Source organism: Zonotrichia leucophrys, chromosome 2, assembly GCF_028769735.1.
Source record: "Zonotrichia leucophrys gambelii isolate GWCS_2022_RI chromosome 2, RI_Zleu_2.0, whole genome shotgun sequence".
NCBI lineage: Eukaryota > Metazoa > Chordata > Aves > Passeriformes > Passerellidae > Zonotrichia > Zonotrichia leucophrys.
The window spans coordinates 28352814-28378539 of NC_088171.1; the positions used below are offsets into that span (position 1 = coordinate 28352814).

Below are 25726 nucleotides of genomic sequence, written 5' to 3' on the forward strand. Positions count from 1 at the left end.
ATGGTCACACAATCTCTTTCTCCCTCAAAATACCTATGGAAATCTCTTACTGGTATTTGGACATTGGGAAGCTTACTTTCTAGCAACATCATTCACAAGGAATCATGCAAGGAACCTCTACTTGAGTCACTCAATAAGGCCTGCATCTCATGGCACTCCTCCCCTGAATCCATGAAAACACACCACATTTTCCTTCTCTATTGCACAGACATGAAATTGCCAAAATAATCTTGGCAACGCTCACAAAGTACAGAAAGCAATTTAAAAACCTCCAGCTATTGTGGTCTACTGATGACTTTGAGCAATGTCAGCAGCACCAAAACTCAGAGTGCTAATTAATGCTGAGAACGTGCTGATTGCTACAATAAATGGCTGTTGGGTTGTGTTTGAAATTCCAGACACTGATAAGTTTAACACTGTACAGCACTCATATGAAAATGGTAAGCAATGGGATTTCCTAGGGGAGAATAATTTGTGCTAGCAGTAACAAAAGTGCTTGCATTTAATTTGACTAAGTTTTAATATCTACATAGCACAGTTATTTAAATTGTGATTATTTTGGAAAACCTTTACCCAATAATATGAATTTTTAGGATTTCTCTATATGGTTTTCTCTTCTAATTGTCCCATTACTTTAGTGACTCCATATATTTTTTCTGCCTTACCAGACAGAAACAGACATAAGAAGAAAGAAGAAGCCATAATTAGAACCCAAGCCAATGCTAATGCTGCCTCCCACTGTGGGCTCTGTCAGCCCATCATCTTCTCTGTGGTGCTACACAAACCCACCAGATCTTAAACTTCTGTTACTGAGAATTTTAACATATCTCTACCCACCTATGGAACCCACCATTTTTTTCAGTTTCACTAGTCTATGAAAGAGAAACAGAGATTTTGACTGGACATGTGTCCAGAAAAAAGGTCATTCTGCCCTGTTACAAAGAGAGGACTTGTTTTTGAAGAGACCGCAGAAGAACAGAATAAAAAAATCTTGTGAATCCAGGACATTTCAATAAACAGGATAAATATATGTATTTTCCTTTACCCCCAAAATTACTTACAATACAAAGTGCAATGCACTATTTAATTTGTACCATAGAAAATTTTAACTCAAAATATTGATTCTTAATTGTCATTGATAATACTGTACTTTCTGTTATGGGAATTGGGCATTCTGTTAAATCTGGAGTTACTGTATTAAAAGATACACATTTCTGTTATCTGAACTCAGTGGACACACAGGATAAAAAATGACATCAGGTGAAAAAGGGAACTGTAAAGTTAAACCCTGGTCTATAAGGTATTTAAAAACCTGAATTAATTCAACACTGGATCCCAGCCTGCAGAATAAAAGCCATAGCTTTTGAGGCATTCTCCTATTCCAGTATCCCTATGAGCTGAGGGATTGAGCTGATCCAGTTAGCATAAGCACTTCAGGGCACTTGCTAAAAACAATCCAGACATCCTGTGCTACCAGTACAACATTACCAACTACCATTTTTTACTTTTCTGACAGCTTCAAAATGCCATCCTCCAAGTGAAATCAACCATTACCCTAGCATATAGTACTTGTTTATCTTAACTAGAGGTTTATAATATCAGCCACACTTTTCTATTTTCCTACTTCAAATATGGCAAAGTAGATGCATAAGAGAAAAAGAATTTCACAGCAGAGAATTTTTATCCAAACATTTAAATATTTACTTTGATTTTGTTAAATAAGGACAGAATACTAAACAACATTTATAAATAGCTTCCTTAAAGAACCCATTTTCTGCATCTCTACCAACTATTCTGTTGCCAGGCTGCACTACAAGTCTTTTGCATTAATCAAAGACTTAATACATGCTTTGCAAAATTTCTCTTGAATAAAATATCTGAAAGGATATTTTATAAATGAGGGCAAAAAGCAACAGTGATGAACGTGCCTAATGAAAATGAATACGTCCTTATTCAAGACCCAGATAGGCAAGCCCTATTTGACTCCATAAAATCAGATTTAACTAGAAGATGACAGCAAAGACTGTGGTTGCTTAGATGCACATAACAGAGAGTAATAAAAGTGATAAATTCTAATTAACATGAATTTATGCAGTGTATGTGTAACCAACACTTAATCAGATTTTGTCCTGGAGGATCATTTATATTTAGCAGTAAAGTTTCTTTACCATATTTTGCTTGAATAATTTTTATTCTTTGAAAAGGTGATAGAATACATTTTTTCTTAATATTCCTTTTATCTTATTCTTTAACTGAAGACCAGATAATCAAAAAGATGAATCCCCCAAAACACCTTCTACAATCAATGACAGTTTAAAAATCTTGACAGACCTCTCTCCTCAAGGATATGCAGGCACCAGCTGAACTTCACCATGCCATAACTAGGGCTTAATTTTCCCTTGAAGAAGGTCCTCACTGCCCTCTTTCATCATCATATCTGAATTCCCTTCCTGACAGTTAGGCCTCAAGATAAAACATCTTTTTCTCATTTAGCATTTTCCCTAGCATCTAATCCTCCTTTTCAGATCATTTCTTCATAATCTCTTTAAAATCAGGAGTTTCCCAGTTACTGACACAGGCTTATCTGTCTTCAGTCTCAAGGTGCAATTAGTGCAAGGAGTCTTTACTCAGGTTTTAAAAACAAACAAAAAAATTTAAAAAAATAAATCACAAAAAAAACCAATCAAACAAAAAAAAAAAAAAGAAGAAATACTGGAACAAATGGGGGAGTTTCACCTATGTAATGGAACAGCTCAAGATGACACAGTCCTTGAAAGGCTTGCTTTAATCAGAGGTTTGGTTAGGTAATTTTTCTCTTTCCCTCTTCCCTTCTGATAATTCCTGTCAGTGTGTATTTAGGTACAATTTGAAATGCCTGCTGGATTTCCACTCCTAGGAAGGACTTCTGTCCTCCTCAGGCATTAATATGAGATAGGAACACTCAGTGCAGTGAAAATAGGACAGTCCTAGGGTCATACAAAGGGAAAATGAAATGGACTTTTTATTCTGTGATTTTATGAGTTTTCGGCACCAAAGATGTTAGAAAAGGAATTTCAGAACTGTTGAAAATTCCACTTTTGAAACCAAACCCTTAGAACGTAAAACCTGACAGGGATGCAATGGTACAGATGTTGCATTTGCTGCTCTCTATGGGTAAGTAGAAAACCAAGATGTTGAAAATCAGAAGAGTATTGAGATCCAAGTTCATATCAAGCAGTGAAGTGTGAGTTGATTACAAGATCCCAAAAAAACACCTTGAAACAGAAAACATTTGTTTAGAAGCTCTGGAACTAGGAGGCCTTTGTGCAGCCCTCTTGCCAAGGCAATGGAACAAGAATAAATCACATACAGATACTGTTTGAAAAAGATCACAGTGTGATTAAAAAGAGCTCTTGCCTGCAGAGTTTACAACACCCCTCTGGCCCCAGTAGAACCCACCTGGCCCCTGGTTTCACTCCAGGCCTCCACTACCCCAAAAGTACCAATGATATTCTGTATGTTGCCTACACACATATTATTGCCTTTCCTCTAATTCTTGACTGCATCAAAGGTTGAACAAGTTACCATCTAAGGATCAATTCTCATCTAGGAAACACAACATAAGCAGGAAAATATAGATACTTTATTGTTCTCTTCAGGAAACAATGCCTTTTTCCTTATTTCCATTTTAATTTTAAAACAGTACTGTTTTCCACAGAAAGCCTACGTCAAGTTCTACCCTTGTTAAAAAGAAGGGGAAATGTCAAACTGCAACTGTTATACCAATAACCAGTCTCAGTATCAACAACTGCAGATATCTCAAATAATTCTCCAGAGCTACACCTATCTGTACTATCTGAGATCTGATCAAGTCTTTAAAACAAATAAAAATGGAACAGGCACTGTCTCCTGGATTTTTGTCTCATGACTTCTTTTATTACAGAGATATTAATCCAGTGCTGCATCTTCCACTTCAAAGGTGTCATGTGCACTATTTCAAGCTGTGGGAAGATGCAATTTTAATGTCATCAAACCTTGCAGATTTTGTGCATTCTTCAGTAATTAATCTGCATATAATATATATATTTATATATACATAAATATATATATAATAGTAACTGTAGGCAAGCATTACCCCCAACACTGACAGCACATCACACATCAACATGTGAATTCATTTAACAAAAACATATGAAAGAGAGGGTAGAAAGAAGTAAAAGAGACTTCTGATGGGGCAAGAAACACCTATGCTTAGTCATTTGTGTAAAGGAATGGTAAATACATGTCCTGCATGATGACATGAGAGACTAAGAAAAATACACACCTTCATGTAAAGGGAAAAAAGTGAAAACTTCATGGGTATCTTCATTTAAGAATCAGCAGTCATCACACTGTTCAATGCAGAACTTACAGATACAACAACATCTTAGCCCACGGTGGGCAGTATCCCAAGATCATAAGGTGTCTTTGAATATGAAAATCACAGAATGGGTGCAGCTGGAAGGGACCCCAGTGGGTCATCCGGTCCAACCTCCCCACTTAAACAGGGTCATCCCAGAGCACACAGGACAGGATTGCATCCAGACAGTTCTTGAATATCTTGTGAGGGAGACTCCACAGCCCCCCTGGACACTCTGTTCCAGTGTATGGTCACCTGCACAGTAAAGAAATTCCTCCTTGTACTCAGATGGAACTCCCTGTGCAACCATTTCTGCCCACTGCCTCTCGTTTTATTGTTTGGCAACAATGAGAAGAGCCTTCTTCCAGTCTTGACAACTCTCCTTCAGATTAAATTCAATAATATTCAGCAAAAATCTAAAGCAAATCATAAAAGTTAAGGCAGAATAAAAATGGCATTTGAGAAACTCACAGAAGTTAAGTGCAGCTGTGTAGAACCTGAAGGAAACAACAGGTCATTGCAAGTGAAATCAGTTAAATCAGAGAAAGGAAATTACTCATGAACAAAACATGCCATTAACATCTTTTCAGCATAAATAGTTCAACACTTGGCAGTCTGTGTCTGCCCCACACCAATATAATGACCAGTCCCCAGTTTCACAACTTCTCTTCCATGAGTGGCTAAAAGCTGCTGCTGTCTAGCTCAGATCATCAACCAGATCCGCACCATGACTCAACACTGGGAATCTTGCTGTTTCATCACTTTGCTTTAGTTTATGCTAAAAAGCCAAGATGGCTTTCCCAGTGACCACACAAAATGAACCAACCGTGTATTTGTAATTGAATAAAATGGTCTGCATAGAATGGAATGAGAAAGCTTGGTGAGAAACCTAGTTCCCTCACTTGAAGGTATAATCAACTATGCTCATTAAAATGTGATTCAGAACTCTGAAGATCCATTAAACACACCAGAACATCAAATACCCATTCTCTCAAGAGATCAAAAAAAGTAACAAAAGCCAAAATTTCAAAGCAGTTTCACCTGAAGCAGTAAAAATGACTCAGTGATGGCACCCATACCACAGGATGAGTGGAAATTAGAAGGGACCTCTGGAGATAACTTTTAGCTCAACTTCCCTGCTCAAAGCAGATTATTCACAACATTGTATATGTTGAATCAAAGACAACTAAACCCCCAAATGGTTAAACTGAGAATTGCAATAACCTCAGATTTTTATGGCAGTAGACTGGAGGATGGTAGTAAACAGGAAATCAGGTCCTCTGAGAGCTTTTCATGGATTGAAAGCAAACACTTGAAATTTGAATTAGAGCACTCCTCCCCTCTTTCCAACAACAAAAAAAAAACACCTTCAAACCCCATAAATATAAGAAAACATAAAAAGAAAACTATTATTATATAAAACAAAGCATGCCTCCACTCAAACCTCATAGTCATTGCACATTATTGTCAAGGGCATCCTTAAGAAAACATAATGCAGTAAAGCAGTATAGAAGACACAAAGTAGACATTATTTCAAAAACCTTTAGAAATAAAAACAAGACAGATGCAAGTCATGAACAGCACTTAGAAAAGCTGATGACAGACTAAATTCAATACAAAAATAGCATGGTTCTCAAAAAATGGACATAAGAGGTCCCAGAAGGCCTATAATCCAGCTAATTGCCTTGACAAAGTCTCAGCCACATTCTCCTGACCTCTCTCATTCACAGAAGGAGAAGGAAAACATCATCTCAAGTGCATGAGCTCACTACTGTTCAGTTTTGTTTATCTCTCTGATACTTTAGCTGAACTCTGTACCTCTCGTACTACATGTCACTTCAGACCACTGACCAGCAGTTCTTCCAGTTCACTTTCTCAATCCTCCCACCACTGGAGGGAGGGAAAACAAAAGAATTCAATACACAGCTGAAAAAAAGAGCGCAAAAATTTAATTTGGAGCCAAACACAGATGCAGCATCTTATTCACTGCATCTTGCCTTTCATCATCTGAAAAGAGCCACTCTTGTTTTTCATTACTTGTTTTTCATCTTGTTTCCATTTCATCACTGATGTTATGGCTGCAGTATTTCTTACTGTAGGCAAAACAGGCGAGAGATGTCACAGAAGAAGAGATGAAGGGAAGAGCTAGCTCTTCATCAGGCAAAGTAATTGGATCATACCTGTCCTACACAAAAGTTTTTTAAGAGCAGTCTTTGCCAGGAAGGGAGAAAGGGGGTGAAGACAAAAGCCAAGACAGTTTCCTTGGTGCTGGTTTAGGTGACATCACTTCAAAGCACGTGCACCATGTGCAAAGTAAGTGGAGTTAAGTCCATAGCAAACTGATTGCACATGTCCTTAAGTAGTAGTTCACCAGAATTATTATTATCCTCAAACTATGCTACTGTTTTAACATTTTTAAATACAATACATTACACTGCTAAATGGAGACATAATAAAATGCTGGAGAGTTTATTCTGCTGGTGCCTAGCAACTTAGGGTAAATGTGAAATGCTTTATGAAAATGTTATATTATTACTGTGCCTTTCCATAAACCTGTGCATATATATCACCTCTTTTTAAGTGTGTATGGAACATTTACAGATCTGTAATGGAACTATAAATTGGTTTTAATTTGTCAACAGTTTAAAGTGAAAAAGGTCACCGTCATTGTGTAACCCATCTTGCAGTCAAAAGTGAAAGTTGCAAAGGATTTTCCCTTCTTCAGATTTCTCTTTCTAGTGTTATTGGAAAGCTTGTCGTCTTGTTTAAATGAATTTCCTTTTAATCTCCTCTCTGAGCAGCTGGATAGATGGAGCCTCTTAAAAAATTCAGGATATCACTGTAATTGTAAATTGATCTGCTTCTGTGGCAGAAAGCAGTGTCCCTCCATCTAGGAAAGAGACTGTCTTCTCCAAGTTATTTTTCAGACAAATGATTAATTTGCAATCTCTCCTATTATTGTACTATCCTTTAATGAAAAAAACACTTTTTAAACAAATCTACTACTTTTTGGATTGTTTTGTTCCTGGCAACATACAGGAAAGTAAGGTAACTACCAAAGCCAATGTGAAATATTTCCCAGTCAGAAATTTTTAAATTTCCTAAATGAGAGTTTGATTCTACTTACATATGAACTGCAACTCTATCAAGACAACTAAAATGCACATATTCATCACTGCTTAAATCCTGAATTAATATAATATATTAATAGACACAGGAAAATTCCCCACTGATTTTTAATGCAGAGTTAAGGTTGAAACACTGTTATGACTATGCAATCTTTAAAACAGACACGTAACTCATTAGGATCAAAGTAGAGGAAATTATCCATCTACTGTGGTGCTGAATCCACATAGCCTATTTGCCTTTGGCTCTTTGGTTATGAGATCTGGCATCACTTGGATTATTTCACCTAATCCATCATTAGCTTTCACGTGTCCTATATACCATGGAATAAACCTAAATTTAACAAACCCAACTCCCCATCAATTACCACACTGAATATATTACATGTCAGCACAGGACACAAAGATTAGATATGCTGAATCACATCTTTCTTTGTGAAAATTCAGTATGTTTAGAGCACTTTTAACGATGCTGTCTCCAATTGTAATAATTGTTCCTTCTCATTGATGACAGGCACTAATGCTCTGACCTTTATGTACAACACAGAGCTGCTAAACAGAATTAAAAATATATAAGAAATCCCAGTAACAGTGGCGCAGACTAAAATGTGGAGTTTTTTTAATTGCAATATTTGCCTGGATGGTGGAATCCTGTAAGATGACCTATTTTCCCCCTATAATCCTGCCAGCAAACATTAGTTATTTTAGATTAACTTTCTCCCTCCATATACACAAAGCACACAAAAAGGTCACTACTTACAACAAAAACTCAACACGCTGCTGTTGCGTTACCACCCTGACTTACCGGTCTTCCACAAATACACGGACGAAGTTTGAAATTCACTTTGTGCACGGGTGTCCCAGCTCGCCAGCAGCAGCACCAGCAGCAGCATCCCGAGAGCTGCCCCGCGGCGGGCAGGAGCCCCCGGCCCGCGGAGCGCAGCGCTGCCCTCGCTCAGCCCCATGCCGCCCGCAGCCGCTCCGGAGCCGCCGCCAAACCTTCCGCACACGATCCTCCCTCCTCACAATTTCCTCGCGGGGAGAAAGGCACCGCAAGGCTCTCTCCCGCCGCTGTGCATGGCAGTCGGGAAGGAGAAGCTGTTTAACACCAGGGAACAATAGAGTCCGCGCTGGCTCCGGCTGCCGCTGCAGCTCCCCGTGCCGGTATGGTCGCTGCTCCACGCTCTTCCATTCAGCGCTTATAGCAGTTTTCCATCAGCTAAAAGCGAGACAGCTGTCCGCAGGGGGCTCCAGCTGACTGAGCAGGTTATCTTGCTCTGGGAGGCAGCAGCAGTCATTTACACCAGCTGGAGAGAGTGAGAGACAGAGAAACAGGGATGAGGAGAAACACAAATAGCCCAGCGCTGTAATCTCAGTGCAGAGAGTGACTGCAAAAGGCTGGCTTCCCAGACACGTCTCTCCCCGGAATATCCCAAATGATACACACTAAGAAGAAAAGAAGAAATCATCATCAGACATGCTTCAGAAACACAAGTCATTCGACCAGAACAGATATAAACAGAACAATATATAACAATTAAGAGAGCATCAGACATTTGTCCTGGTAATACCGTGTACGCTGCATTAACCATTTTGTAAACAACAAAAAAATAAGTGATTACACATGCCTTGAACAGGCAATTAAGACCATATGAAGGCAAATTGAAGAAAATGTAGAAAAAAAAATTAAAAACACTACCTTGTCTTGCATATATTTATCAAATCTATTTCAGGTAATGGCATACAGCTATCTGCTCTGAGCAAAGATTAATATGTGTGTATGATAATGTGTATGTATGTGTAAGCCCATCACTTCTGTGGTAGATGAAGTGTGCACATAATATATAACACAAGATAACATCCTTTCTTATCCAGCAAGTATGTACACATATATACATGCATAAACGTCAACTGTGTAATTTAAAATAATTTGAAGATCAAGTTATCAATCATTTTACATATGAAAGTATGCAGGCTACATTAGGCTGTCAAGGTGGTACAAAAACGTGGAGAGAGACAAAGCTTTTTAAATAGGGATCTTTATCTCTCCCACCCACTAAGCAGTGAACAGACACTGTAACAAGCCTAAAGATTGGGCTTCTGACACCTATAAACTGGGAAGCAAATGAGGAATTTTAAAGAAAACCAATATTATATTCAGAAAGTTACATTAAAAATGCAAACAAAAAATACACAGTAAGAGCACAGGACCCAGAGTTGAAAAATGATGGAGCTATTGTTGTTTAAAGAAGAAACCTTCAGTCAAGCTCTCTTGGGACGCCTGTCATTTTGCACAACCTTCCCAGACTCAGCCTTTTCACATGCATTAGATTAAAATCAGTTGTGATCAAATAATTCCCAAGTCCTTGCCTGTTTAAATATTCTGACATCAGAGCAAATTAGCAATGTTGAAGGTTGCAAATTCGTCTTTGTTTACTTTCCACTCTGTTACGCCTCTAAGAGGGAATTAAAGGCTCAGGGAGCTATAGCACCATGAGGCTGTGATTAAGAGAGATAAGCAAGTGTGGATTACTGTTCCTCAGCTGTTGAAAAACAGGCAACAATCAGGAGATTATAGGTTGATAAGGGATACATAGAAAGCCATGATCTTAACAAATTTATAGCATCCTGATCCAGAACTTGTACCCTCAGCTAAAAGCACTTCAGGAGATACATTTTATTCACTTCTACATCATGCTGTATTAGCTTTAGAAAGCATGGTTTCCTCTCCCACCTGTGCCTTGTACTAGAGAGAACACTGATATAAACCAAATTTTTTTCTGAGTTCATTGATTTACATCAATTTTAAAGCTACATCTGTGTTTAAGTTAATCACACACCCACATTATTTAACAAGCTGTACAGAGGGACTTGAGAATATCCAACATAATAAAAATAATGCCAGCTTCACAATTTATGAAAAGTAGGATTCAGAATCTAAGGGATTGAAGAAGTTTTAAAAACCTCAGGAAATCTACAACAATAGCTGTATTTACTTGCATACTTAAAACATAGGTAGCTTATATATTCCTTTGAAAAATTAAGAGTAAACATTGGCTTTTTAGCCAGAGCTATGCATGAAAGGACGACTCAAGTTTATAGAGAGACTGGGGGAAAAGGCACCCTTATCAGAGTTATCAAATACAATGGATTCTATCTGGAATTTTTAATGAATGTATAAAGAAAGCCTCTGAGAATATTTTGTACGTGACTCAGATCATCTGGAAACATCATCAGGGAACAGATCATCCATGTAGTTGGCACAATGAATCAAAGTGGGTTTTGACAGCAGAACAAAGCAGCATCATGAGAGAGGGTAAGCACATGTACACAAACACTCAAATATTTTCTTATATTTGTGCAACTATAGAATTCCATATTTTAAAACCATTAAAATATAGATTATCAAAGTAAAATATTTTCACACTACTTTTTATGGTTCTACCATTTTATCAGTCATAAAATCAATGAACCACAAAATAATAATTCCACTTTTTTTTTTTTTGTCAGAAGATATAATGAATTAAAACTGTTCAGAAATAGGTCACAGTAGAGAGACAATGGAAGGAATATTTATTATGCAAAAGTATTTGTGTGTCTGGAAAAAAAGAGGATTTCTGAAGAACTGGTTTTGGGACTCAGTTGCTTATGCCCTACATGCACTCATCTTTTATTCAGGATGGGGAAATGCCAGTGATTCCCCAGGCCAAAGAGCAGGCTGGTGCCTGAAGACACAAAAAACATCACCAACAACCTCACCAACCTAACTGCAGGAATTAGACTGCTCAAACAAGAGGGAATATAACCTGATTTTAAGTTTCAGTGGCTGTCATCATGCCTTTCTGGGAATGCTGTTGTAAGCCATTTTCAGCGTACCAGATGCCCTGTTATCCTCTCCCATTTGCTACAGTGAACATGGACCCTCCCTCCAGTAAACAATGCACTATTTCCAGCCTACTGGCCATCTTCTAATATATACTTAACAATCATAATTTATCAGTTGTTTATGGCTTAGACATTCCCAAAAAAACGGTTAAGTACTTCTGAGAAGAAGCCTCTAGACAAAGCATAGAAATAAACTACAATTGACATTAGTATGCATATCACAAACTTAATAGTGCAATTGTTGCTCCTTAGAGCACCAACAGTGAGCCTCAAGAGATATAATTATATATTTATATGTAGAAGTGGCACTTGGGGATATGGTTTAGTGGTGGACTAGGCAGAGATATGTCAGTGACTGAACTCCATGATCTTAAACATCTTTTCCAAATCAAATAATCCTATTATTTTATTTGAGGCAAAACAGCTACAAGAAGTCTGTAAACTACTCAAACAAATCATTGGCAACTTAGGACCTTTTCATTTCTCTTCAAAAAGTATGACTAACCTCAAAGACCTTTATCAAAATGACAAAATGAAATATTCCAATAACCTTGGTCACATTTCCTAGCATTAAAGAGTTAGAGGATGACAAAGTAAGCATGAAATACCTTTTATTTTTTGGAGAGGCAAATGATAAGATAAATATTTCAATACAGAATAGGCTGGCAGTATTCCTCTGCTACCAAGCAGTCCCATGCTCACACCCTTCTCTTTATGAAAAGCCATGAATCAAAGCTTCAGGATCATATTACTTTATATCCTGATGATGTTGTATTTCTACACCGAGTAAGGCCAAAAAGCATGCAAAGACTACTAAATATATACACATATTTGTTCATTTGTTGTGAATTGCTAGACTAAGCAATTCACAACAAAGAGCGATGCTCAGCATCACTTTCTTCTGCCTTCAATTTCAGACTGGTCAAAACAGAAACCTTTAGAGAAGTTTCAGGCAATTTTTATAGATCTATATAAGATGTTTTACAAACCCTGCAACTGCACTCCACTAAACCATCTCTGCTGCATGAGTACTAGACTAGTACAAAAAATCCTCCAGAATGAATACTAGAATAGCCTAAATTCTAGAGAGTGAAAAAATGTTTTATTTCTTGTGCAGAAAAGTGAAAGTCCTCTTCATCTGAACTGTGCTAGTTTTGATTGATCTCCAAGAGCTTTCCCCATCTCTTAGGTATGAAAATAACAAATATTGCCAAAAACAACTAAGTCACCTATCTCCTATTCATTTAGCTCTTTATTGTAGTCAATGCCCACTGGATAACAGAGCAGCAAATATTTCTGATAAGTATTCTAAACTTGTAACATGCTAATCTGGTTCTGTTGCCATATGAGGTAGGATGCCCTGGGATATATCCATTTCATGGGATGCAGTGACATGGTTGCCCCCCTAACTTTTAGAGAAGTTACGAAGGTACAGTGTACTCTCTTATATGTGTATTTCCTTGTAATATCCATGATCTAATTAATTCGCATAATAGTTAAAAGAAGCTTTTGTTCTTTTTATTCCCTGACAAATTCCCAGGCCAAAAATTCTAGTTCTGCACTGTGTGAGAGCCTGACATTCATGAAGATATTTTACTACAGCTGCAAGCATATTGTAATCATTCTCTTCAGAGGGGACCTACAAGAACTTTGTTAGATATTGACAACTTCAGGATGGAATAAGCTGCACAGAGCTCTTTTAATCTTTGCTGCACAGCATTAAGAACTCTTTACCAGATTCAGAAGGAGTCTCTTATTTTTCTTTATATCAATGCTAAGGAACCTAGTCAGGGAAGCCACAAAAAAATGCTAAAAATGAAAAATCAAAAAAAAAAATTATGCTAATTTTTCAAACTATGCCTGCTCCAGTCTTTAAGTCCAAAATTGCACAACCTATGCAAAACTTGCAGCTGAAGTTATTGTTTAGGAATCCTAAACATATGGCCTCTAGGTGTCACACTCGACCATGTCATGCTATTGGAAATTTCTATTTTGCTTTCAAAGCAGGTAAGAGGTCTTGATTTTACCCTTTCAGGGTTTTTATGCCACATCCCCTTTGTAAACTTGCAATTTTTAAACAAACTAGCAAAAGCCACGCAGCCTCTTTCATACAACTAGTACAATTATTTATGGTTTTCCAGAACAACTGTTTTTGCAAACATTAGAGGTATCACAATGCCTGTCTGTTAAATTTGTTTCATTCTCTTAGATCATGGATTTGGAGAACAAACTATAAACTTTAAGAGTTATATGTGTGAGCTGCAGAGAAGTAAGAAAGCATTACATGTACAAAGTGACTGGAGTATATTAATAATGCACACTTAAACTCTTCAGTGTTTCCTGCTTACTACAAAAAATTGCCAAAAGATAGTTATGTTCGAAAAATTATTGAAGCTTCTACTTACATGAATGATTAGAAACATCTCATCATCTAGTTCTGGTTTTATAAATTCTTTGCTTTTATTAAGTTAAGATAGCAATTCTTGGACTGACATATGTTTTTTTAAGGATTTATTGTTTCATTATACTGGAGGGTGAAGGGTGGTGTTTGTTTGGTTTTTAATCTATTTCATACCTAGACATTTTTCTAGCCATTCTTTCATTGGTATAGGGTGGGTTTTTCAATAAAAAAAAAAATGTAGGCAACAAAATCATCATCCTTGGCATGAAATAGTCACAGAAAACAAGTATTCTTTGTAAGGAGAGCACACTGAGGTACAGCCTGGAATTATGTCTCGAACTGCTTGTTGGGAGATCAAGCTAGAAGAATTCAAGTAAGAAATCAATGAATTTATCAAGGAGGACACTCAGCTTTGGATCAAGATACATGATGAAAAACTGTATTTACCATCTTTGTTTTCAAGAAAAATGTTCGTTTTGACTTGGTAATGTAACCAAAGGTTACTGGGCTAAACAGATCAATATCATGGTGAAATGCAATGGTCCAAGAACTGAAGAAGGTCAGATTAAACTGCCTAATTTTACTTTCTGGCTATAAACTGTGAATAAATATTGCCCTTTCTGCTCAGATTACACTGACTTCAATGCCAACCACATAAAGAAGATCCTATCCAAAGATGAGAACTGACTGCGAAGATCAAATCTGGCTCCATTACTTTTTCTGCCTTAATAAAAAAGGGTAAAAAAAACCACATGAGGAAATGGTGAAATTTTCACTTAAAAACTTTTAGTACCCTTTGTTTTGGGGAAAAAACAACTTCATTTGTGCTGGGAATGATCAGTGTGCTCTTCCCATCACAACCTCCAAAGGGAAGCCTGCACAACCTAGAACCTCCTCTGTAACTGTGATCCCAGTCTGCAGTTGCTTTAGAGTGCTGAGGGGAAACAAAATAAGACTGGGTACAAAAGTGGAACATAATGGTGGCCTCTAAGTCACTAGGATAGAAAGCTTGGAAAATAGTGATAGGAAGAGCCAAGAAAACAGGCTGAAATCAGGATAAGAAACCTAACTGGAGGGAAATAAAAGACTGCAAGGAAGTAGGGACAACCAGAATTTGTGAGGGTGTGCTATAGACTGTTTATTCTTTTAATGCATTAGTCCTGTATCTATATAGTTTGTATAGGTATGTGAAGACTGCACACAGAAGGGAGCGTTTTTAATCTAATTTTAGTTACTTCAGTTTCAGAGGGCCCAATAGGGACTTCACTAATGGACAAAACAAACCAACCCAGTTGACCATAATTGCCATTTGCTTTTTAATCCAAGCCCATTATACTAGATTTTCCAAGAGGTAACCAAAATACAATATTTTAATGGATCTTTCCAAGTCAAATCTGTTCCTCCAGTGTGTGCATGTACTTTTGAAATTTGTGTTCAATGGGAACAGCTAGCCCCCATGTCTAGCATGAACTTAGACTGAAAATAAATGTTTGTCTAGACAACAGGCTCACTGGAGAAGAACAGTGGTTAAAACTCATAGTTTTAAATGCAAATAAGTAAAATTATTCACAGGACCTGAAGAGCAGGCAGGGAGATTTCAAAGACACAATAGAGAGGTAAGTACTGAAATCCCTGGCAAAAGGGGAACAGAAAGAGAATAAAATAAACAAAGAAAATCAGTGCCCATTGTTGTGTTTGAAAATCCTCTCAAGGGAGAGCTTAGTAATATGCACATACCAAATCACCTTAAACAAAAGCCACCTTCAGTCAATTTTAAAGCTTTTCCTTATTAAAATCCTATTGATTGATCATTCTTCATCTAAATGTCTGACAAGCCAATTTCCATTTTCAAGGAGGGAAATGTTGGTCTTCTTTTCAGGCCATAAATCACTCAAACATTCTGTTATCAATTCTCAAATTAGTTAAGTAATACAAATTAATAAGAAAATTAAACTAGGCTGATTTCTTTAGTGAGTTGTTTCATTGGTGCAGCTTTTTTTTAACTTAACCAATACATTCAGTGATTTCCAGAAATGCATAGACTCAGTAGTAGTGACAAACACAATATAGGTGGAAATAGCTTTTAATAACTTGTTAACTTCTTAAGAGTCCTAGTTTAGCTTGCCAAAAGTACAGCTGTGTGTTTTGTGCTGGCTTCAACAGAACAATAAGCAAGAGGAATGTAACTTCAGTAAACTGATTAATGTATCTCACACCATTCGGACACAGGGTAAGTTGGTGTGAGATTTAAACCATTCTTAATTAATAAATAAGGGTCAATTGGGATTTGCTAACTTAATAAGCCCTAAGATAGAACACTATTTTATCATTAATAATATTACTTTGCAGAATCGTAGGTTATAATGAAAGTTACAGCCCTAAATGTGGCATCTCAAAATAAAGCCTGTAATGCTACACTAATACTAATAGTGTAATAAAGTCTCTGTATAACTATCTAAAACTTCACAAGTCTGTTCCATCTATCATACTTGCATGCTATGGTAGTTGCTTTAACTGGGAGACGGAAGGCAAACCTGTTCCTACTGATCAATCTTACTATTGAAAACAATAGTCACTCATTAAAGTCAACTCTGGAGCAAACTACAATGCAAAAAGTTAGCAAAGTCTAAATAAGGAAGGTCACAAAGTTAGCAAATTCTAAGGGCATATTAATCAAAGCAAGTTATCATTTCAGAACACACAGACTTCAAAATTCTGAGTTATGATAACAAAAACTCCCATTCTCCTAAGTGCTGCCTTTTCTTCCCCCTCTGCTGCTGGGCACCATCCTCAACTCCATTTCATTACACCAATATTTCTATGGCAAAATAAAGCAAGTAGCCAAACCTGTGCACCAAGATACCTGATATCACAACCACATTAACTTAATTTTCTGCATATACATCACAATGCATTTAATACATTCTGTGTGCTGCCGAAAAATGTATCCTAAATTATCAGCATTAGCATTACAACTAAAGCCTCATTAAAAGGGATCAAACCAAGCTTAAGGTGATGTGACACTTTCAGGATGGGAAAAACCTTCATAAAATTGGCAACATTCCTTTTCGCTGTGATGACAAAAGACAATATAACGTGTTTTCTTCAATCATTATTACATTTGGGTACCTGAAAATAGGATTAAAAGTTTTCCAATTAACTGTTAGTGTGAGCTCTGGTACTTCCACAGGTTTTTCCCATGAGATTCAAAGCCAACCTTGGTCTAAATAACCAACAGTGGCATACACTCCCTGCAGAATATAAGACAGCTTCATTTGATATACTGCTCATTGAAGGAAGAAATGGTGTGGAGGAGATTCTCAGTGACTGAACTATTATTGAAATATTATAGAAACTTGCAAAGCAAACTTGGGACAAGGAAATTTAATTTACAAAGATAAAGTGAGGTGGAGAGCATTAAAAATTCGAAGCATGACTTTGAAACCACCATGGCAATGCTTGAATGATGCTGAGTTTAGGCAAATAGATAGGCATGATTTACCAGGGCAAAAAAAAAAAAAATACATTATGTATATAGCAGAAGTCAAACTTCACATAAAAACCTATTTCCTAGATGTATCAATAGGAAAAAAATAAGTTATTATGCTTTTGTATTAATGATTTAAATAAACATAATAAAATTCATGTGTTAACTAGATACTAACACAATTTATGACATCTTAAATTCTCTTAGCCTCCATATATAAATACAGATACAACACACAACTTCAGTTGTCTGGCTGATATATCAGTGCCTAAGTATAAGGTTACTTTTCTAAGACATCCCACACAGTGAAAAGAAAATAGCAAATTTTGCAATATGTTGCTAAAGTACTCTTACCACCAGGTCCACCTCCACCCACTTCCTGCAGACACTTCTACATATGCTAAAATATTAATTTCTCCATCAGACAGATTGGTTCAGAGGTATTTTCAATCCTTAAATATTTTACTATAATATTAATATTTAGTATTTTTCTTTATAAACTTCAAAAACAAGTAATTCAGACTTTTGCATGAATTTGAAGATAACAAAAAATATATTCTGCTTCCTCCAAGGGCTGTTAGAAAACAATTATAAGGAACCATCTTTGGAAACCTTGGAGGATAACTGAATGTTAAATCCCCAGATCATTGTATTCCTTCCTTCTTTCTACAGATATACAAGAAAAACCATAAGATATGTAGAAGTTTACCCAAATCTGATTATTGTACATGGTCTTATCTAAAGGAAGTTAAATATCTAATGGTCTCTGATTGCATCTTGAAAACTGAAACTGACTGAATAGCAGGACACATTGTACAGGAGGGTGCAATTCAATAAATTCATCTCCTGTAAAGCTACAGGGTTGCCATAGCAAAGTAATATACTGACAGGCTTCAGGAAAGAACCATTATGTCAAACACTTTAAACATGCATATGCCTACACCAAATCCCCTCTCTGTCAATAACTGGTTGACTGGCAGTCAAAAAAATGCTTGATTTCCAACCTTGTGAATGAAATTTTCTTCCTTTAATATAAAACTTAACTATATTGAGTTATTTGATTGCAGTGGTCTCTGAGAAAGATTATTCTTGATTTGCAGATAGGCAGTTTGACAGGGCTTCCTCTAAACTCCCAATACTTAATTTTCATATCTGAAGGGACTGATGAAGTACAATAAAGGTTCCTTGCTTCTGTTAAGAGTCCAGGCTTCTGACTTCATATCCTAAGTCTTCTAAGTGCATACATAATTTTGACACAGGGAAGAACCACACACCTTGAATCTTTGGTGGAAAGGAGGAAAAAAATCTTCCAATCTCTATTGCATGTATGAATGATGAAAATTGCTATTATCTTTGGTCAGGACAAAATATCTTCTTTCCACCAAAGTTTTAAAATTATCAAGAACATCTATTACAGGGAGGTTTTCACAGGGCTGTCTTTGTAAGGAATTCTACAGAAATAAAAATAATTGAAATATTAATAGAGAATGGCATTTTCACTGCATTCACGGTTGGTACATAATTCAGAAATCCACTCTCATTTTTTTTCCCATTTGAAAAAAAAAATTACAATAATTCCCTTTCTCTTCTGTGTTTCATATTCTATTTCAGGTTCCCATGCTTATGCTAATCTGTAATTTCAAGTAGTGATCTTCACACAATATCATAATGAAACAATCAAAAATTAGTTTCTTTGGCTTTGTATAATGGAATACAGAAGACTCTATTCATTTGATTTCAGAATGGATCATTAGCCACTGTATTCTTAAACCGTTTAAGAGAAATAATTTGAAATCAAACAATAAATAAACCTAATGCATACCTCTAAGCAGAAAGTAATTAAAACAGATAGCAAACATTTGCTTTATTGTTTCTTTCCCCCCCTAAATTATGATTTTTGCAACAGTTCTTAAAAGGCTTTCACTTAAACTGCACTGCAAAAAATGAGATCATATTCATTGTATGCTCTTCATTAACTCAACTGATGGTGTTTTAATTCCTACAACATACAGAGTCTGATGTTCTTTTTGTAATTTGACATAGCTAGAGTGTGCTGAGAATAATTAGCTTCACTATCACAGAACAAATGGTTTCTTTGCAAAGCACACACACCATTTTTTAACAAAGATTATTGGAAAACTTTGAAGGTATTTCTTTTCTTACACAGAAACAACACTTTCATTATTAATTAACTTTTCTGTATCCTGATTTTCCCTAATGAACTAAAAATCCATGTTCTATCTGCTGGTAAACACTAAGAACTAAAAGATAAGAAATGACACTTAGCACAAGTGTTATGTCTGCTCTACTGAAACACATTGGATTATAAACAGTAAATACAATTTAAAAGACTAAGGATTAATCAGAGAGACAACAGCAAGGAAATTCATTACAACTTACCAATTCATTACAATTTCACTACAGATTATTAAACTATGATGGCATATTGCCTATGACTCCCCATAGAAAGCCAAACATCACACCTATAGTTTGGTGAACATACTATGTTAACATGTGGGTATATAAATGAGGCCAAACGTTTACAATGTTCAAAAACATTGTTCTATTCAATCTATTCTCAGAACTACAATATGGTATTCATGTGGCATCTGGAAATGTGCTTTATGTTAAAAGGTTCTGAACATCAGTACAGGCCATGGATCAGCAAGTGCCAGGATAACACCTGACAGTCAGTAAAGGTGCACCTGATGCCAGTGTGGGCTGATTTCACAGGTGGTCTGTGGCTGCCTGACTAACACACACCCACATACACACAGGTTGTGGGGAAGTACAGGTTAGACACAGGCTGAGTAGCTTGCAGATTGCCCAAATCTGGAGAAACACAGGCTGTCACTAACCCAGTGCCCAAAGCCTGACTCTGGGACCAGCCAGAGAGAACACTGCCTTCTCTGCTCTCCCCAGGTCAACTGTGCCAAATCACTGCAGTGATAAGTGGGGATGTGTCAGGTAACTTTCAAGACATGCCTGTTTGTGTTTGCACAAGTGAGATTTCCTGCACAGAGCTCATCCTCCCTTGTTTGGTCCACTAACAAATTGAACACAACAGCTCTCTATTGTTTAGAGTTCAGCTCCTCCTCTCCTCATCACAACACAGTCACAATCTTCTCCCCAAACGCTGGCATTTTTTGTTCCCCATGCCAGAAATAACATTTAGACCTTATTGCATTCCATAAAAGCCTAAAGCAAGAGAACTAATCTTACAGTCCAAGAACAATCACAGGAATATCACTTATTCCTTATTCCCCACACCAATGATATCCAAGGTGTTTCTGCAGAAGTAGTATCATTAATCTCTTACTGTGATAGCATAACTGTGTAGGCTTGTCACAGTCATTGGCATTTGGGCCAATTACACCTCCCTGAATATCATTTAGATGAGAAAAGGCAGTTACTGTGATCTTCAAAAAAAACCATGCAATGCTAATGTTGCGTCCAGAAACGGTAATTAGGGTGAGTTTTTTCTCTTACTAATGAGTATCATCATCATGTGATACAACAATAATCCTAGCCTATTCTCATGAAGTTTCAAATTGCCTGGGCAAGAACAAGTGAAAAAAACTCCAACAATACATAATGAGAACTATTTATAAAACTGAATAGAACTCCTATGTAAAGAAACAGAAACACCAGCCTGAACTAGGGACAGCAGATAAACTGAGAGAGTTGAAAATGTTGAGATTTAATTATCTGTATATAAAACTAGCAAACCAAATCTTATTTTTCTATAACACCCTGACACTCTACACAGACCAGGTAAGAAGTTTAGAAACAAAACCAGAACAAAAAAACAGCAACAACAAAAACAGAAACAAAACTTCATAACCCAACCCAAACCTAACCCAAATGCCTCTAAACCCCAAACCCACCCAGAATATAACCCTGAGGCAAGCACAATGGTGGCACATGAGCACAGTCACCCCCTGAGCCTGTCCCTCAGCACACGAGGCACTGTCCCACAATGCTGAGATGAACACTAACCCTCAGCACCTTGGACAGAGGCTCTGGAGAAGCTCTGTTGATGCCAAACCCTTTTCTGCTTCTATTTGTTCATTAATGGAGCCCAAGGACCATCTTGAGAGCTTACTCCTTATTCTTACCTCAGTGTTTGGCACTTAATACACATGCACAGCTGGTAAAACACAGATGAACTGGGATAAACTGCACCAAGGAATGAAGGTCATTCATTCCTTGGTACAGACACCAGCAAAGCCTAAAATTAAGCTACAAATTTTTTTTACATTCATCAGAGAGACACTGTGAAATTATAACCCTTAAAACTTCCTAACTATTTTACAGGAAATAAAATATTGTCTTTGAGATGTAGTCCTGTTGTTCACAGAAGTCAAATTATTTCTTTTGCTATTTCTCCTTGATTCATCAGAAGAAATCACACTACAAAATGAACACAAAAGAAATTCAACAGCCGGATGAAATGAATTAGAATAACAGAATAATAGAATGTTCAGAGTTTGGAGGGGCACACAAGGAGCACACAGTCCAACTCCTGGTCCAAAAATTACACCATGTGCAGAAGAGCATTGCCTGAAAGCTTCATGAATTCTGCCAGGTTTGGTGCTGTGTTCACTTTCCTAGGGAGCCTGATCCAGTGCCCATCCTCTTGAAAAAGAGCATTTTTCTAATATCCAGCTTAAGAAACCCCTTACACAGTGTCCTGCTGTCCCCTTGGGTCCTGCCACTGCTGAGCAGAGAGAAGAGATCAGTGCCTGCCCCTCCACTTTCCCCCATGAGGATGCTGCAGACCATGATGAGGTACTCATACTTGATAAAAATCTATTAACACAGTTGTTTTAGTAGAAGTGAGATAATAGGGTGTATAATATATACACTTCAATCCTGATTAATGTAATAAAATATTATCAAAGTAGTGAGAGTTTATGGAAAGGGAGAACAGAAATCCAAGTAAATACAATATCAGTGATTCTGCCTTTAAAAAACAGAAGAAAAGCCCAGCATTGAAGAACAAGATTGTTTGCAGGGCCTTCCCTTGGATGGCAAAATTTGTCACATTTATAATAAAACATTACACTACTTCAAAGATGAAAGGAAAGGGGGAAAGGGAAAGTTATTATTTTAACAATATGAAACAACTGTGATTTTATTGACTCAGTTTAAATTGTTATTCTTAAAGCCAATGTAAGCACAGCTAAATTTAAACCTCTAATTATCATGTAGATTATACTTAGATGAGACATAGGAGAAATTTTGCTGATGTTCACTACAAGAAATCAATATAAAGCTAAAAAAAAATTTCAAAGATGCTCTTAAAAATAGACCTAAAAACTACTATTTGGATCCACCTGCAGGCCATTTCAGAAAGACTGTAGCTGAGGGGATGAGACAGCAGGGAAACCCATTCAAGCTGATCCAATTTAGATATGCAAATTTTATCTTGTGTGTTTGAAAAGAACATTATGGCACAGGATAATTTGCACCTTGAGTTGCAAAGAATAATATTTCTAATCTAATGAAAACATGCCTCCATTGTTCACTTCCCCACTCTCCAGGTTCAGGCCAATCTACTGCTCTCCTACCCATTTGAAATTGACCATGAAATTATTTCTTTTTCCATATTTGAAACAATTAATTAGCACTAAAACAAAATTACAACAAAACAGCACCAAACCCACAAAACAGAAAAGGGGAAAAAAAGGAAAATAGATATTCAATTTTGTAGTTACCTGGAAAAAAGCAATGTTACAAGTGTCTGACTGATGAATGATACAACCTACAATAATCATGGGCCTAATGTAATTTCCACTCTAGGGATGAAATGCTAAATGAAACAACTGCAGTTGAAGATCACATGTTTGATATGGTGCACTGATACCTTTTGTTTTGTCTTTATTTTTCCAAATATTGATATTAGCTTAGTGGTAAACTTTCATAAAAGCTGCACATGTTTTGGGATGTTTCAGTGGGAACACCATTTCTAAATCACAACATTAATAGACACATCAATCCTACTGGAGCACAAGAAAATATGTGAACTACAGTACCAGAACTGTAACTTGTACCTAAGTAATACTTATCATTCTAATACAATTCTATAATTTTAAACCCAAAAAGAAATATATTTAAATCACTCAATTCATAAAAATTTAAGTGTAAATTAAAATGTTGAAATCATTGAAAAAAAACCCTTGATTTTTGTGAAATTCACATTTCAGATGTGCCTTTAATTTCAAAGGGCAACAATGCAGTTACACTATGTTAAGAAGCACATTTTGAGGTAAATTGAACATCTTTGTGGAACCTCTCCCACCCCAAACAGGTAAAAGACTTATCTGACATTTATCCACTCTGCTCACAGCGGTAATAAAACAACTAACACTAAGTATTACTGAAGGTAACAGTTACAAGCCCTTTAGCTATTAACCCAACTATACCTGACAGTCCATTAACAAAGGTTAAAAAAGAAAAACAAAGACTTTATAAAGAAGTTACTTCCAGATTCACTACATACAGCTGGCCAGACTGACAGCTTATTAAAAACATAGCTGGCCAAACTAAAGAGATTGGTAGCAACAGAAATATGGAAGCTTAAATTCCAGGAGTACGTCTGCCTCCATCACACTGCCTCTTAGTTATCTAGTAAAGATTAAAGTAATTTTGTAATATATAACCTTCATAGTTATATTGTAATTACACCATAACTAGAGGTCATGTAAATAAAAATGCAATTAGAAGACAGACCAGCAAATAAAAGGTTAATCTGCTGAAAGTGAGCTTAATCGAGGACTCCTCCTCTGCTCTCCATCCAAAACAATTACTGGAATGGCCCCAGTCCTGACATTAGTGGGAGCTGGCACAGACTGTGAATCAGGAAATCAGCACAGGAAAAGTGCAAGACCTACTCTTGTGCTGTCCATAACAGAAGAGCCACAAAAATAACTCCGTAACAGTAAGCTTGAAGCACCCCATTAAACAGTGCACAAGAAAGAGAGTTCTGAGGGTGCTGCTCTGCCATGGCTTGGGGGAGCTGAGGGGCTCAGCAGCAGCAGCAGGCAAGAGAGTGAGCTGTGCTAAAAGAGCCCTCTGTGGGAGGGGGCCTGGAAATGGAAATGCATCAGGAAAACTTCCACTCTCCATCAGATGACAGCTAAACCTGCAGTGTGCAAGAGAGGCTGGACCTTGGCTTTAGAGGAGATACTGCTCTACCACAAAGTTTTATAGTAACAGTAACCTCATAAAACATCTCTTTATTTTGTGCCTGATTCCAAATTGCTACCTTAACCATAGTGGAAGTCTGATAAACATGTAAGGGAAACTGAGAAAATTAAAATACTTCAAATTTGATGAAGCCATTCAGAAATTTTCACACTGCGAAAGGGCACAGAGGAGCTAAGTTGTAAGAGCACTCCATTTGTATGGGTTAAAGAATTCACTTGACATCCCTTTGAGTCAAAAGCACTTAGCAACACAGTTGCAATAAAAACTACCTTCTTCATTCCAGCATCTCTCAACTGTTGTCTTCCTCACCTTTGCCATTAGATTTTTTTCAGCTGGGACTTCTGTGGCTGTGATGCAGGATTTTGAACCCTGCATGGGTTCAAGAAATGTATTTTTTGTGCATGTTAAACTTTATAAAAGATAAAGTTTCCAGATATTTCAGTCAGCACTAGGATTCAGAAACTACCAAAATAACAAAACATATTTATACAACCTATGAGCTGTATTAGCAAAACATGAATCTTGCTACATATCACAATTTGCACTTCTTCTATTTAGACACCTCCTATATATAATTTTGTTTATACAGCAGGTTAATTCTGTCTAGTTTTTATGTTTTTCAAAGTCCTATTACAATTAACACTTTCCTTTCCTACTTTAAAAATAGCCCTCCCTTTCCTGTTAAATGTGCTTTCCAAGTAGATTGGAACATTAATTTCCTTTCTATATATTTGTCATAGGGCAAGGGAAGAGTAAGACTCAAGATTTGAAAACAAATCCTTTGACAGGAAACAAACTCCTCAACTGAATTAACAGGTTACTTAAATTTTATTATACCAACTTATGTAAGTAGCAAAACACCAAACCACAGTTAAGAGGGAGGAAAATTCTTTTGGGGAAAAAAAAGTGAGGAAAAAAAATCATCTTCAAAACAGATTTCACAGATCCACCTATTACATATTAGTGTCTGGTAAAAATAAAAAAAGGAAGGTGGATGTAGAGACAGATTTTCATGAATTCCAACTGTATTCTGTGTTTCAACATACATCATAAATAAAAAAAGGAAATTCAACACATTCTAAGTGTTTCTAAACAAAGCTTTCATTCACTTCAATCCTCTCTCCTGTCATTTAAAAATGATCCTTCTAAGAATAAATCCTGAAATCTTTACTTGAACGCCAGGGAGAGACTTATTCCAAGCTGAAAGACAAGAATTTGAATTAGATAAGTTAAAACTC

The 25726-nt window shown here is 36.7% G+C and overlaps 1 protein-coding gene across 1 annotated transcript in view; it reads right to left on the reverse strand.

Moving 5' to 3' along the window:
• The window catches only part of THSD7A (thrombospondin type 1 domain containing 7A), a 264860-nt gene that overhangs the window by 181027 nt on the left and 58107 nt on the right, over positions 1–25726 (reverse strand). The window contains exon 4 of the mRNA XM_064704399.1: positions 8309–8810. Within this exon, the coding sequence (XP_064560469.1) occupies positions 8309–8468 (160 nt within the window). The 5' untranslated portion in view covers positions 8469–8810. The remainder of the gene's footprint in view (positions 1–8308; positions 8811–25726) is intronic.